The 12,301-nt window shown below is 41.9% G+C and overlaps 2 protein-coding genes across 2 annotated transcripts; both read left to right on the top strand.

The window, feature by feature from the left end:
* The first annotated feature begins 1,157 nt into the window (after positions 1-1,157).
* Positions 1,158-1,778, top strand: LOC138870311 (uncharacterized). Its single transcript, XM_070148104.1, has 2 exons — positions 1,158-1,398; positions 1,555-1,778. Exons 1-2 carry the CDS (start codon positions 1,158-1,160, stop codon positions 1,776-1,778), a joined length of 465 nt encoding a protein of 154 aa, XP_070004205.1.
* Positions 1,779-6,117: 4,339 nt separating this feature from the next.
* Positions 6,118-6,754, top strand: LOC138870310 (uncharacterized). Its single transcript, XM_070148103.1, has 2 exons — positions 6,118-6,586; positions 6,687-6,754. The coding sequence occupies exons 1-2, from the start codon at positions 6,118-6,120 to the stop codon at positions 6,752-6,754; spliced, it is 537 nt and encodes a 178-aa protein (XP_070004204.1).
* The last annotated feature ends 5,547 nt before the right edge of the window (positions 6,755-12,301 follow it).

Below are 12,301 nucleotides of genomic sequence, written 5' to 3'. Positions count from 1 at the left end.
ATTCTTTTTGAAATGTATAGAAATAGATTTTTATAAATCTAAGGCTACCATGAACAAGAGGCAACTACAACCAAAACACAGGTACGTCTTCAATTCCAGCACACATCTATCACAGCAACATTTGCAGGTAAGGTGTAGAAGTGTAGTATGAGCATAACCGATCTCATGTACTCAATAAGTAACAAACCTAACCTTAGGTTGAAAGTAGTGACGCGCTGGAACATAGGTCGGAGTCCAACACCAATAGCCAACGATAGTTCATAACAATATAATGAAAGCAATAAAAGAAGTACTCAGAGATAAAATGCTCGGCTCATTAACAGCTTTAGAAAATAGGATCATGTGTTAGAAATTCATAAAATGCGGTTCGGACCATTGTTAGCAGATCCATTGTTAGCACAACTAAAAGAGGGGATTCATAAACACAAGACCACAGATTTTTCATTTGGCATGGATGATGGCACCCTACGGTACCAAGGCCGCCTATGTGTTCCAGATATTGACGGTCTCGGCGAAAGAATCATGGCAGAAGCTCACATTTCCAGGTATTCCGTCCACCCAGGATCTACAAAAATGTATCATGGTCTCAAGGAAGTTTATTGGTGGAACAATATGAAAAGGATGTGGCAAACTTTGTGGCAAAATGTCCGAACTGTTAGCAAGTGAAGGCCGAACATCAAAGGCCCGGTGGATTGGCCCAAAGCATAGAAATTCCAATGTGGAAATGGGAGATGATTAACATGGATTTTGTGGTAGGCTTACCGCTCTACGCAAGTTTGACTCAATTTGGGTAATCGTGGATCGACTCACGAAATCAGCGCACTTCTTTTCCAGTTAAACATACCGACATAGCGGAACGGTATGCTCAGTTATATATCAGGGAAATAGTTAGGTTGCATGGAACTCCAGTCTCAATCATTTCAGATCGAGGGGCTCAGTTCACATCCAACTTTTGGAAGAAATTTCAGCAAAGTTTGGATAAGCAGGTAAATCTTAGCACAGCTTTTCCTCCTCAAATCGACGGGCAAGCAGAGCAGACTATTCAGAAGCTTGAAGATATATTGCGTGCTTGTACTCTTTATTTCAAAGGTAGTTGGGATGACCATTTACCACTCATAGAGTTTGCTTACAACAACAGCTTCCATGCTAGTATCCAGATGGCACCGTTTGAAGCATTGTATGGTAGGAGATGTAGATCTCCCATTGGGTGGTTCGAAGTTAGAGACGTTGGATTGATAGGGCCGGAACTCGTGCATCAGGCCATGGAGAAATTCAAGATCATTAAGGATAGGTTGAAAACTACTCAAAGTTGCCAAAAGTCTTATTCGGACGTTCGTCGTAGAGATTTAGAATTCAAAGAAGATGATTGGGTATATTTGAAGGTTTCCCCCATGAAGGGTATCATGTAGTTTGAAAAGAAAGGAAAATTGAGTATGAGGTATGGTCGGACCGTATAGAATCATTCAAAGGATTGGTCAGGTGGCGTACAAGCTCGAGCTACCACCCGAGATATCATTGGTACACCCAGTCATCCATGTGTCTATGTTGAAAAAGGTAGTGGGAGATCCGTCCACTATGTGCCAGTTGAAACTATTGAGATTAATGAAGAACTGTCTTATGAAGAAGTTCCAGTTGCCATTCTTGACAGGCAAGTCCGGAAATTGAGAAATAAGAAAATTGCATCCGTGAAAGTGTTATGGCAGAACCAACAGGTTGAAGAAGCCACTTGGGAAGTAGAGGAAGAAATGAGAAAGAAGTACCCACATTTGTTTGTATAGCCATGTTAGATTTTTATGCATTTGGTCCCTATGAACTCTTATCTTTTGATTTGATCTGTGAAAAGCTATTCTATTTCGGTTATATGTTGCATATGCGGCCATGGTTGGTGTTGTACAAGCTATGTTATGTCTATGGAACATGTATATGCTGTTAGGATATGTTTCTGGTGCCCTCTGACAGGTGGATAGGACTAGTTACAAAGAAAACTCTGGCGAAATTTTTGGAAATTTAGGGACTTAGCCAAATTTGGGCTGCTGATATGTTTCATGTCATGAAAATCAGAGGGTGCATAAAGATTGCTAATAAGTGAACCTTGATCCTCATTTGAGGACGAATGATCTTAAGTGGGGGAGGATGTAAGGCCTCGTGAAATGTTTACTCAAAAACCCGAATCTCGTGGTACCAAGTTAGGATCATGTGTTAGAAATTCATAAGCTCGCCACGGTTCGGACCCTTGGGATTGATCCGTGCATTAAAAAGTTAAGAAATTATGGTTTCCAAAAAAGTGCATTTATGCGGTCCATTATGCAGTCGCATAATAGATATGCAGACCGCATAGTCGCCGCAGAGTCAAGTAGTGTGATGGTTAATTTAGAGGTCAACTATGCGGCCAATAATGCGATCGCATAGTCAATATGCGGGCCGCATAGTCATCGCATAATCCCCTTGGAAGTTTTGTGAAGGGTAGTTCTACGGTGCATTTTACGACCGTAGAGTAGGTATGCGGACCGCATTTCTTCCGCATACCTAGACAGTTTGTTCAGGTTTTGGGACCATTTTTACGATCCATTCTACGTGCCACATGTTAACTTTGCGATCGCAGATCTGAGTCGGGGCTCCAGATTTCTAAATTTTAAATCTGACCCCCTGTCGTTATATCCTGTGCAATAGCTCATTTTGAGCCTATTTTCTTGCTGCTTTTAGAGAGAGAAAGAGGGTGTAAGAGAAGGGAAGTGTCTTTCATCAAAATTGCTCCACAAATCCTTGTTAAAACATTGAAGATAAGAAAGTGAGGCACCTAAATCTTCATCCCAAGAGGTAAGACTTCATCACCTAAGCTCTTAATTTAAAATATAGCTATAAGGGGCCATTAGTAAGGTAATTCATGGGGATAAGGGTGATTACATTGCATGCATATGTTCTTAGAAGATATGGGGAAATTACAAATAGAGAGGCATAGGGAAAGGGCTAGTGTAATTTTGCATAAAAGGACCATAAGGCCTTGATGAACACTCAATGCTTGATAAAATGCTCAAATGAGCTTAAAATTATGATCTTTTCCTGATTATGGGTTCAATTGTGCTACATTGCCTAAATATATTGAAATGCGAACATTCCAGAACATTATAGGATTAAGGGAAAGCTCACATAAGGTATGTATGGCTAAAACCCCGTTTTTTAGAAATTGAGCTCCGTTGGTATTTGTGTAAATGCGGTAAGATTAAGGTTGGATTGTTATATTGATTGTTTTTTCACATGAATTGGAGTTACAACCTTATAGGCGTGAAAGATGTGTCTCAATATGGTCGAAGTGCTATTCTTGATAACTTGAAAAGGGTGCAATGAATATGAATCATGTATTGAAATACCTAGACCTTAAATTAAGATTGAAGTTGCATATGTTGTGCCATCTATGTGAAGTCTCATCTATGCTTACAATTTTATTTGCTTTTGTGTGCACATATTATCCTAAATTACAAATCTAACATTGAAATTGGGAATGATGTGAGATAGCCTAGTGCCAAATATATGGCATGATAGTTGTGTCCCCAAGTGCCTATGAAATGATATATGTGAAACAAAGATTGAAATGAGATGATTGATGGAAAAGGAAAATGCCTTGGTAAGGCAACCTAGACGATCAGGCCGAGATCGGACGCCATGCCGCACACATGATAGTATTGTATTTGTGATTGAAGTGTATGTCTCAAATGAGGAAACCTAGTCGATCGGGTCGAGATAGGACTCTGCCCAAGATAGCGGTGGTATTGTGGACAATGATGATTAGTATGAAATGCCCCAAAACTAAAAGCTATGGGAAAACGATGTGAAAATTGTATGATTCTTTTATTTGATAATGTTGTGATCATTTAAAGTGTTTGAGTTATACTTGTGTTTTCCTTATTCTTGTATGAAAGTTATTTCTAACTAGATGGTGTTTAGTTATGCATACTAGTACTATTCTATGGTACTAACGTCCCTTTTTGCTGGGGGCGCTACATTTTTAAATGAATGTAGGTGGCTTCATAGCGAATAGTGCTGATCGCATGTAGCGGAGTATCCTCTTCTCAAAGTCCTGGTGAGCCCCTTTCTCCTTCAAGGGGTTATGTTGTACATCTTTTGTTATAGATATCCACTTTTGAGGTACAGTCAGGGCCTTGTTGCCGGCATTGTCATACTTGTCTTTTGTATCCTTAGAGGCTCCGTAGACGTTTGTGTGGGTTATGTACAGGTGTTGGATGGGTATATGAACTATGTTGTAATTCTAACTCTTGTTTCTCTAAAGTGAAATTGTATGAAATCTTGGGAACTTAACTACGGTTTAAGGTTGTGATGTAAAATAAACTAACAATGCTGAATGTGCAATCTTTCCTATTGTTTAAATAAATGAAAGCATGGTTTCTTTAATCATATTAAGTTGGGTAGAAAGTGTTCGATAAGGCTTGATCAGTTGGGTTCACTTGATTGATCATCGGTCGCGTCTTCCGAGGTTAGGGCATGACAAACTTGGTATCAGAGCCTCAGGTTTTGAAGTGTCCTAGGATGTCTCAGAGCCGTGTCTAGTAGAGTCCTTCTTATCGGTGTGTAGTCGACAACATCTATAAGTTGGAGGCTACTTGGGAATTTAGGAATAATACCCTTCTTTGATATTTTGGATCGTGCGGCAAAAACTTGTTATGGAACTATTCCCTCTCTAATTAGTGCATTATTCTATCTTTCAATAAATGGAACCTAAAAAGAAAGCAAGAATTGGCCAAGGAGCCAATGCCACCTTAGGAGCGGTTGATGAATCACTGCTTGATACTGCGGGTGAGGGAAGTCACCCTGCTATCACCTTGTCTGGTTCTTCTGTTCCAGAGTAGACTACCCCAGTTCCTACACTTACGGAGGGTACTACTATCCTTCCCATTGATACTCATGTTCCGCCTCCAGCCCCAGCTTCTAGTTCTGTATTTCTGATGGGGATCTTAGGGGAGCTATTCAAATGTTGACCCAGCTAGTGGCCTCTCATGCCCAGATGTCCAATGTTGTGCCTCGTTCATCCAGCCAGCAAGGGGATCCCACCAGTTCCAGGGTGAATAGATTTATTCAGTTAGACCCTCCAGTGTTTATGGGTGCCAATCCAGAAGAAGACCCCCAGGATTTTATTGATGAGACGATAAGACCCTCAGGGTTATGCGCGCAAGTGAGACAGAAGGAGTACAGTTGGTTGCCTATCGTTTGAAAGGGGTGGCCTTTTTGTGGTTTGAGTTGTGGGAAGATTCCCGTGAGGAGGAAAGCCCTCCGGCAAGGTGGAGCGAGTTTGCCGATGCCTTTATAGATCATTTCCTGCCTGCTAAGACAAGGGTAGTCCGTGCAACAGAGTTTGAAAATCTGAATCAAGGTAGTAGAAGTGTGTGGGAGTACCACATGGAGTTTGCTCGCCTGTCCAAGTATGCCATTCACATGTTTCCCACAATGGAGGCCAGAGTGTGTCGGTTTGTTTAGGGCGTTAATCCTTTGACTATTAATGAGGCTTCTACGACTGCATTGAATTCTGATATGAATTATGGGAAGATGGTAGCATTTGTTCAGGACAGAGAGAATCGTAAACTGGAGAACAGAATAGAGAGAGAGGGTAACAGTAAGGCCCGGCTTACAGGCAACATAGGAGAGTCATTAGGTAGGGGAAGATTAGATTTTAGGGGAGAATCGTCAGGGTCGTCCCAGTCTGTTGTGCAGTCTTAAGGTAGTGCACTACCATCAGGGCCTAGCCAGCAACAGTACTGGAGTCGTTTCAGGTCCGGTCTGGGCAACAGGGGATCCCACCCACGGGGTCGGTCAAAAGAGAGGTCTCAGCAGCAGCAAAGGTCCTTGTGCCCTAGGTGCGGTAAGATGCACTTAGGGGTTTTCTATTTGGAGTTACTCGTATGTTATGGATGTGGGATGAGGGGTCATATTTAGAGGCATTTTCGTATATCCCGCCAGGGAGCGGGTAGGGGCACAACATAGTCATCCAGTCCAGCAGTTGCTACATCCTCAGCCCCCTCTCCAGCTCGAGGTATCCCAGCACCCGCAGGGCGTGGTACAGCTAGGGGTGGTGTGCAGAGTTCCGGAGGACCCAGCTGGTTCTATGCTATGAGTGGTCGTCAGACCGTAGAGGCTTCTTCAGATGTTTTTATAGGTATTCTGACTGTCCAAACTCATGATACGCATGCACTTATTGACCCTGGTTCCACCTTGTCCTATGTTACACCTTTTGTTGCTATGGAATTTGGGATGGAACCGGATCAGCTTCATGAGCCATTTTTGGTGTCTACTCCGGTTGGTGAGTCAATTACGGCTGCTCGAGTTTATAGAGGTTGTGTTGTTATGGTACGGAGTAGGGATACCATGACTGATCTTATTGAATTAGGGATGGTCGACTTTGATGTAATAATGGGAATGGATTGGCTTTATTCATGCTTTTCCAAACTTGATTGTCGTACTAGATCCATGAGGCTTGAATTTCCTAATGATCCCATTGTTGAATGGAAGGGAGATAATGTAGTGCCAAAATGTCGGTTTATTTCTTACCTTAAAGCCACGAAGATGATCAAGAAGGGATGTATATATATATCATTTAGTTTGGGTTACAGTCACCAATGCCGAGGTGCCTAGCCTTGAGTCCGTGCCAGTTGTGAATGGATTTCTGGATGTCTTTCCAGATGAACTCCCTAGGATTCCACCAGATAGCGAAATCGATATTGGGATCGATGTGATGCCAGGCACATAGCCTATATCAATTCCACCTTACATGGTGGCACCGGCAGAATTGAAAGAGCTAAAGGAAAAACTGAAGGATTTGCTAAAAAAGGGTTTCATCCGACCGAGTGTGTCACCGTGGGGCGCACCGGTCTTGTTTGTAAGGAAGAAAGATGGGTCGCTACGGATGTGTATTGACTACCGGAAACTCAACAAGGTCACAATCAAAAATAAATATCCTCTACCAAGAATAGATGACTTCTTTGATCAATTGCAAGGTGTTACGTGTTTCTCAAAAATTGATCTGCGGTCCGGGTATCATCAATTGAAGATATGAGAGCAAGATGTTCCAAAAATAGCTTTTAGGACTTGGTATGGGTACTTTGAATTTCTGGTAATGTCTTTTGGGCTAACAAATGCCCCAACAAATTTCATGGATCTTATGAATCGAGTCTTCAAGCCTTTTCTAGACTCCTTTGTGATAGTGTTCATTGACGATATTCTTGTGTATACTCGAAGTCAGGAAGACCATGCTGACCATCTCAGGGCGGTTCTGGCGACTATTCATCAACATCAATTGTATGCAATATTTTCAAAATTTGAATTTTGGCTTGAATCAGTCGCGTTCTTGGGTCATGTCGTCTCCAGGGAAAGAATTATGGTTGATCCTCAAAAGATTGAAGCCGTAAAGAATTGTCCCAGACCTACCACTCCAACGAAGATTCGCAGTTTCTTAGGTTTGGATGGGTACTACAGGAGATTTGTGGAGGGGTTTTCTACTCTTGCCTCTCCATTGACTAAATTGACGCAAAAAGTGGTTAAATTCCAATGGTCCGATGCTTGTGACCGGAGTTTCCAAGAATTGAAGTCAAGATTGACTACAACACCGGTATTAGCCTTGCCAGAGGGTACAGAGGGATTTATGGTGTATTGCGAAGCTTCAGGGATCGGGTTTGGGTGTGTGTTAATGTAGCATGGCAAGGTTATAGCTCATGCTTCTAGGCAACTCAAGAATCATGAAAAGAACTACCCAACCCATGACTTAGAGCTTGCGACAGTAGTGTTTGCGCTAAATATTTGGCGACATTATTTTTATGGGGTCCATGTGGATGTATTTATGGACCACAAAAGCCTTCAATATATTTTCAAGCAAAAGGAGTTGAATCTGAGACAAAGAAGATGGCTAGAGCTACTCAAGGACTATGACATTGATATTCTCTATCACCCGGGATATGCTAATGTTGTGGCGGATGCTCTTAGTCGAAAATCTATGGGAAGTTTGGCTCATTTGGAGGCATATCAGAGGTTGTTGGTCAGGGAAGTTCACTAGTTGGCTAGTTTGGGAGTTTGCCTTGCGGACTCTAATGAAGGAGGGGTGATTATGCAGAATAGGGTTGAATCATCGCTTGTGGCAGAAGTGAAAGAGACTCAATTCAACGATCCATTGTTAGCACAACTGAAAGAGGGGATTCATAAACACAAGACCACAGCGTTTTCCTTTGGCACGAATGATGGTACCCTACGGTACCAAGGCCGCCTATGTGTTCCAGATATTGACGGTCTCCGGGAAAGGATCATGGCAGAAGCTCACATTTCCAGGTATTCTGTGCACCCAGGATCTACAAAAATGTATCATGATCTCAAGTAAGTTTATTGGTAGACCAACATAAAAAAGGATATGGCAAACTTTGTGGAAAAATGTCCGAACTGTCAGCAAGTGAAGGCCGAACATCAAAGGCCCGGTGGATTAGCCCAAAGCATAGAAATTCCAATGTGGAAATGGGAGATGATTAACATGGATTTTTTGGTAGGCTTACCGTGCACTCCGTGAAAGTTTGACTCAATTTGGGTAATTGTGGATCGACTCACAAAATCAGCGCACTTCTTGCCAGTTAAATCTACCGACACAGTGGAACAGTATGCTCAGTTGTATATCAGGGAAATAGTCAGGTTGCATGGCACTCCAGTCTCAATCATTTCAGATCAAGGGGCTCAGTTCACAGCCAACATTTGGAAGAAATTTCAGCAAGGTTTGTGTACGCAGGTAAATCTTAGCACAACCTTTCATCCTCAAACCGATGAGCAAGCAGAGCGGACTATTCAGACGCTTGAATATATATTGCGTGCTTGTACTCTTGATTTCAAAGGTAGCTGGGATGACCATTTTCCACTCATATAGTTTGCTTATAACAACAGCTTCCATGTTAGTATCCCGATGGCACCGTTTGAAGAATTGTATGGTAGGAGATATAGATCTCCCATTGGGTGGTTCGAAGTTGGAGAAGCTAGATTGATAGGGCCGAATCTCGTGTATCAGACCATGGATAAATTCAAGATTATTAAGGAGAGGTTGAAAACTGCTCAGAGTTGACAAAAGTCTTATTCGGATGATCATCGCAGAGATTTAAAGTTCAAAGAAGATGATTAGGTATTTTTAAAGGTTTCCCCCATGAAGGTTATCATACGGTTTCGAAAGAAAGGACTATTGAGTCTGAGGTATGTCGGACCGTACAGAATCATTTAGAGGATAGGTCAGGTAGCGTACAAGCTTGAGCTACCACCCGAGATATCATTGGTAAACCCAATCTTCCATGTGTCTATGTTGAAAAGGGTAGTGGGAGATCCATCCATTATTGTGCTTGTTGAAACTAATGATGTTAATGAAGAACCATCTTATGAAGAAGTTCCAGCTTCCATTCTTGACAAGCAAGTTCGGAAATTGAGAAATAAGGAAATTGCCTCTGTGAAAATATTATGGATGAACCAACAGGTTGAAGAAGCCACTTGAGAAGCAGAGGAAGAAATGAGAAAGAAGCACCCACATTTGTTTGTATAGCCATGTAATAGCTTTTTATGCATTTGGTCCCTATGAACTCTAATCTTTTGATTTGATCTGTGTAAAACTATTCTATTTCGGTTATATGTTGCCTATGTGGCCATGTTTGGTGTTGTACAAGTTATGTTATGTCTATGGAATATATATATGTTGTTAGGATATGTTTTTGGGGCACTCTGACAGGTGGCTAGGCCTAGTTACAAAGGAAACTCTGGCGTAATTTTTTGAAATTTAGGGAGTTAGCCAAATTTGGGGCTGTTGATATGTTTCATGGAGTGAAAAGCAGAGGGTGCATAAAGATTGCTAATAAATGAACCTTGATCCTCATTCGAGGATAAATGATCTTAAGTGGGGGAGGATGTAAGGTCCTGTGAAATTTTTACTTAAAAACAAGAATCTCGTGGTGCCAAGTTAGGATCATGTGTTAGAAATTCATAAGCTCGTCGCGGTTCGGACCCTTGGGATTGATCCATGCATTAAAAAGTTAAGAAATTATATTTTCCAGAAAAGTACATTTCTGCGGTCCATTATGCGGTCGCATAATAGATATGCGGACAACATAGTCGCCGCACAGTCAAGTAGTGTGATGGTTAATTTTGAGGTCAACTATGCGGCCAATTATGCGATCGCATAGTCAATACGCGGGCCGCATAGTCATCGCATAATCCCCTTGGAAATTTTGTTAAGGGTAGTTCTGCAGTGCATTTTGCGACCACAGAGTAGGTACGCAGACCGCATTTCTGCCGCATACCCTGACAGTTTGTTCAGGTTTTAGGACCGTTCTTGCGGTCCATTCTGCGGGCCGCATGTCAAATTTGCGATCACAGATCTAATCAGGTCTCCAAATTTCTAAATTTTAAACCCGACCCCTTGTCGTTATATCCTGTGCAATAGCTCATTTTGAGCTTATTTTCTTGGTGCATTTAGAGTGAGAAAGAGGGTCTAAGAGAAGGGAAGTGCCTTTCATCAGAACTGCTCCACAAATCCTTGTTAAAACATTGAAGATAATCAAGTGAGGCTCCTAAATCTTCATCCCAGGAGGTGATACTCCATCACATAAGCTTTTAATTTTAAACATAGCTATAAAGGAGCCATTAGTGAGGTAATTCATGGGGATAAGGATGATTGCATTGCATGCATGTGTTCTTAGAAGATATGGGGAAATTATATATAGAGAGGCATGGGGAAAGGGCTAGTGTAATCTTGCATAAAAGGACCATAAGGCATTGATGAACACTCAATGCTTGATAAAATGCTCAAGTGAGCTTAAAATTATTATCTTTTCTTGATTATGGCTTCAATTGTGCTACATTGCATAAATAGATTGAAGTGCGAACATTCCGGAACATTATAGGATTAAGGGAAAGATCAATCAAGGTATGTATGGCTAAAACTCTTTTTTTTTAGAAATTGAGCTATGTTGGTGTTTGTGTAAATGTGGTAAGATTAAGGTTGGATTGTTATATTGATTGTTGTTTCACATGAATTGGAGTTGCAACCTTATAGGCGTGAAAGACGTGTCTCAATGTGGTCGAAGTGATATTCTTGTTAACTTGAAAAGGTTTCAATGAATATGAATCATGTATTGAAATGCCTAGACCTTAAATTAAGATTGAAACTGCTTATGTTGTGTCATCTATGTGAAGTCTCCTCTATGCTTACAATTTTATTTGCTCTTGTATGCACATACAACAACAACAACAACGACCCAATATAATCCCACAAGTAGGGTCTGGGGAGGGTAATATGTACGCAAACCTTACCCCTACCCCGAAGGGTAGAGAGGCTATTTCTAGGAGACCCTCAGCTCAAAAAAAGCAACAGGAGACGATATATTAGTACCATAAAAATGCATAATAAAATAACAGCAATATAAGAGATATGAAATACAGAATACGAAATAGATGGCTAGTATAGTAAAAACTAGCAGGTAAAGCCCTGCATCAATAGACGACCAATGGCATTCTTAGTCTAACTCCTAACTGGCTAGTCTCACTCTATTGTGCTGTAGAAGTATTCACAATTTTCCCCTAACCTACAACCTTAATGCTCGACCTCCATAATTACCTGTCAAGGGCCATGTCCTCAGTAATCCTAAGTCGTGCCATGTCCTGTCTGATCACCTCTCTCCAATACTTCTTAGGTCGCCCTCTACCTATCCGCGTGCCCACTACAGCCAGTCGCTCACACCTCCTCACCGGTGCATCAGTGCTCCTCCTCTGAATGTGCCCGAACCATCTGAGTCTTACTTCCCGCATCTTGTCCTCCATGGGGTCCACGCCCACCTTCTCTCGAATATCTTCATTCCTAATCTTATCCATCCTTGTATGCCCGCACATCCACCTTAACATCCTCATCTCTACTACTTTCATCTTCTGGATGTGTGAGTTCTTTACCGGCCAACATTCAGTTCCATATAACATGGCAGGCATAACCACTACTCTATAAAACTTACCTTCTAGTAATGGTGGAACTTTCTTGTCACACAAGACTCCCGACGCTAACCTCCACTTCATCCACCCCACCCCTATACGGTGTGTGACATCCTCGTCAATCTCCCCGATCCCCTGAATAACAGATCCAAGTGACTTGAGAGTCAAGCCTCACTTCAACTCCCGCTTCCGTCGGCTCAACCCCAAATTTGCACTCGAGGTATTCCGTTTTCGTCCTGCTCAACTTGAAACCTTTAGACTCAAGAGCATGTCTCCAAATCTCTAGCCTCTCGTTGACGCCGCCTCATGT

The sequence above is a fragment of the Nicotiana sylvestris genome, chromosome 6, assembly GCF_000393655.2.
Source record: "Nicotiana sylvestris chromosome 6, ASM39365v2, whole genome shotgun sequence".
Taxonomy (NCBI): domain Eukaryota; kingdom Viridiplantae; phylum Streptophyta; class Magnoliopsida; order Solanales; family Solanaceae; genus Nicotiana; species Nicotiana sylvestris.
This window is presented reverse-complemented; position numbering and strand designations above follow the sequence as displayed.

Excerpts from the sequence above, each read along its gene's own strand:
- LOC138870311 (XM_070148104.1), top strand. The coding sequence starts at position 1,158 with ATGGCACCGTTTGAAGCATTGTATGGTAGGAGATGTAGATCTCCCATT. Across the intron at positions 1,399-1,554 it reads GAAGGTTTCCCCCATGAAGG|GTAGTGGGAGATCCGTCCAC; the intron begins GTATCATGTAGT and ends ATGTTGAAAAAG.
- LOC138870310 (XM_070148103.1), top strand. The coding sequence starts at position 6,118 with ATGAGTGGTCGTCAGACCGTAGAGGCTTCTTCAGATGTTTTTATAGGT. Across the intron at positions 6,587-6,686 it reads GAAGATGATCAAGAAGGGAT|ATGAACTCCCTAGGATTCCA; the intron begins GTATATATATAT and ends ATGTCTTTCCAG.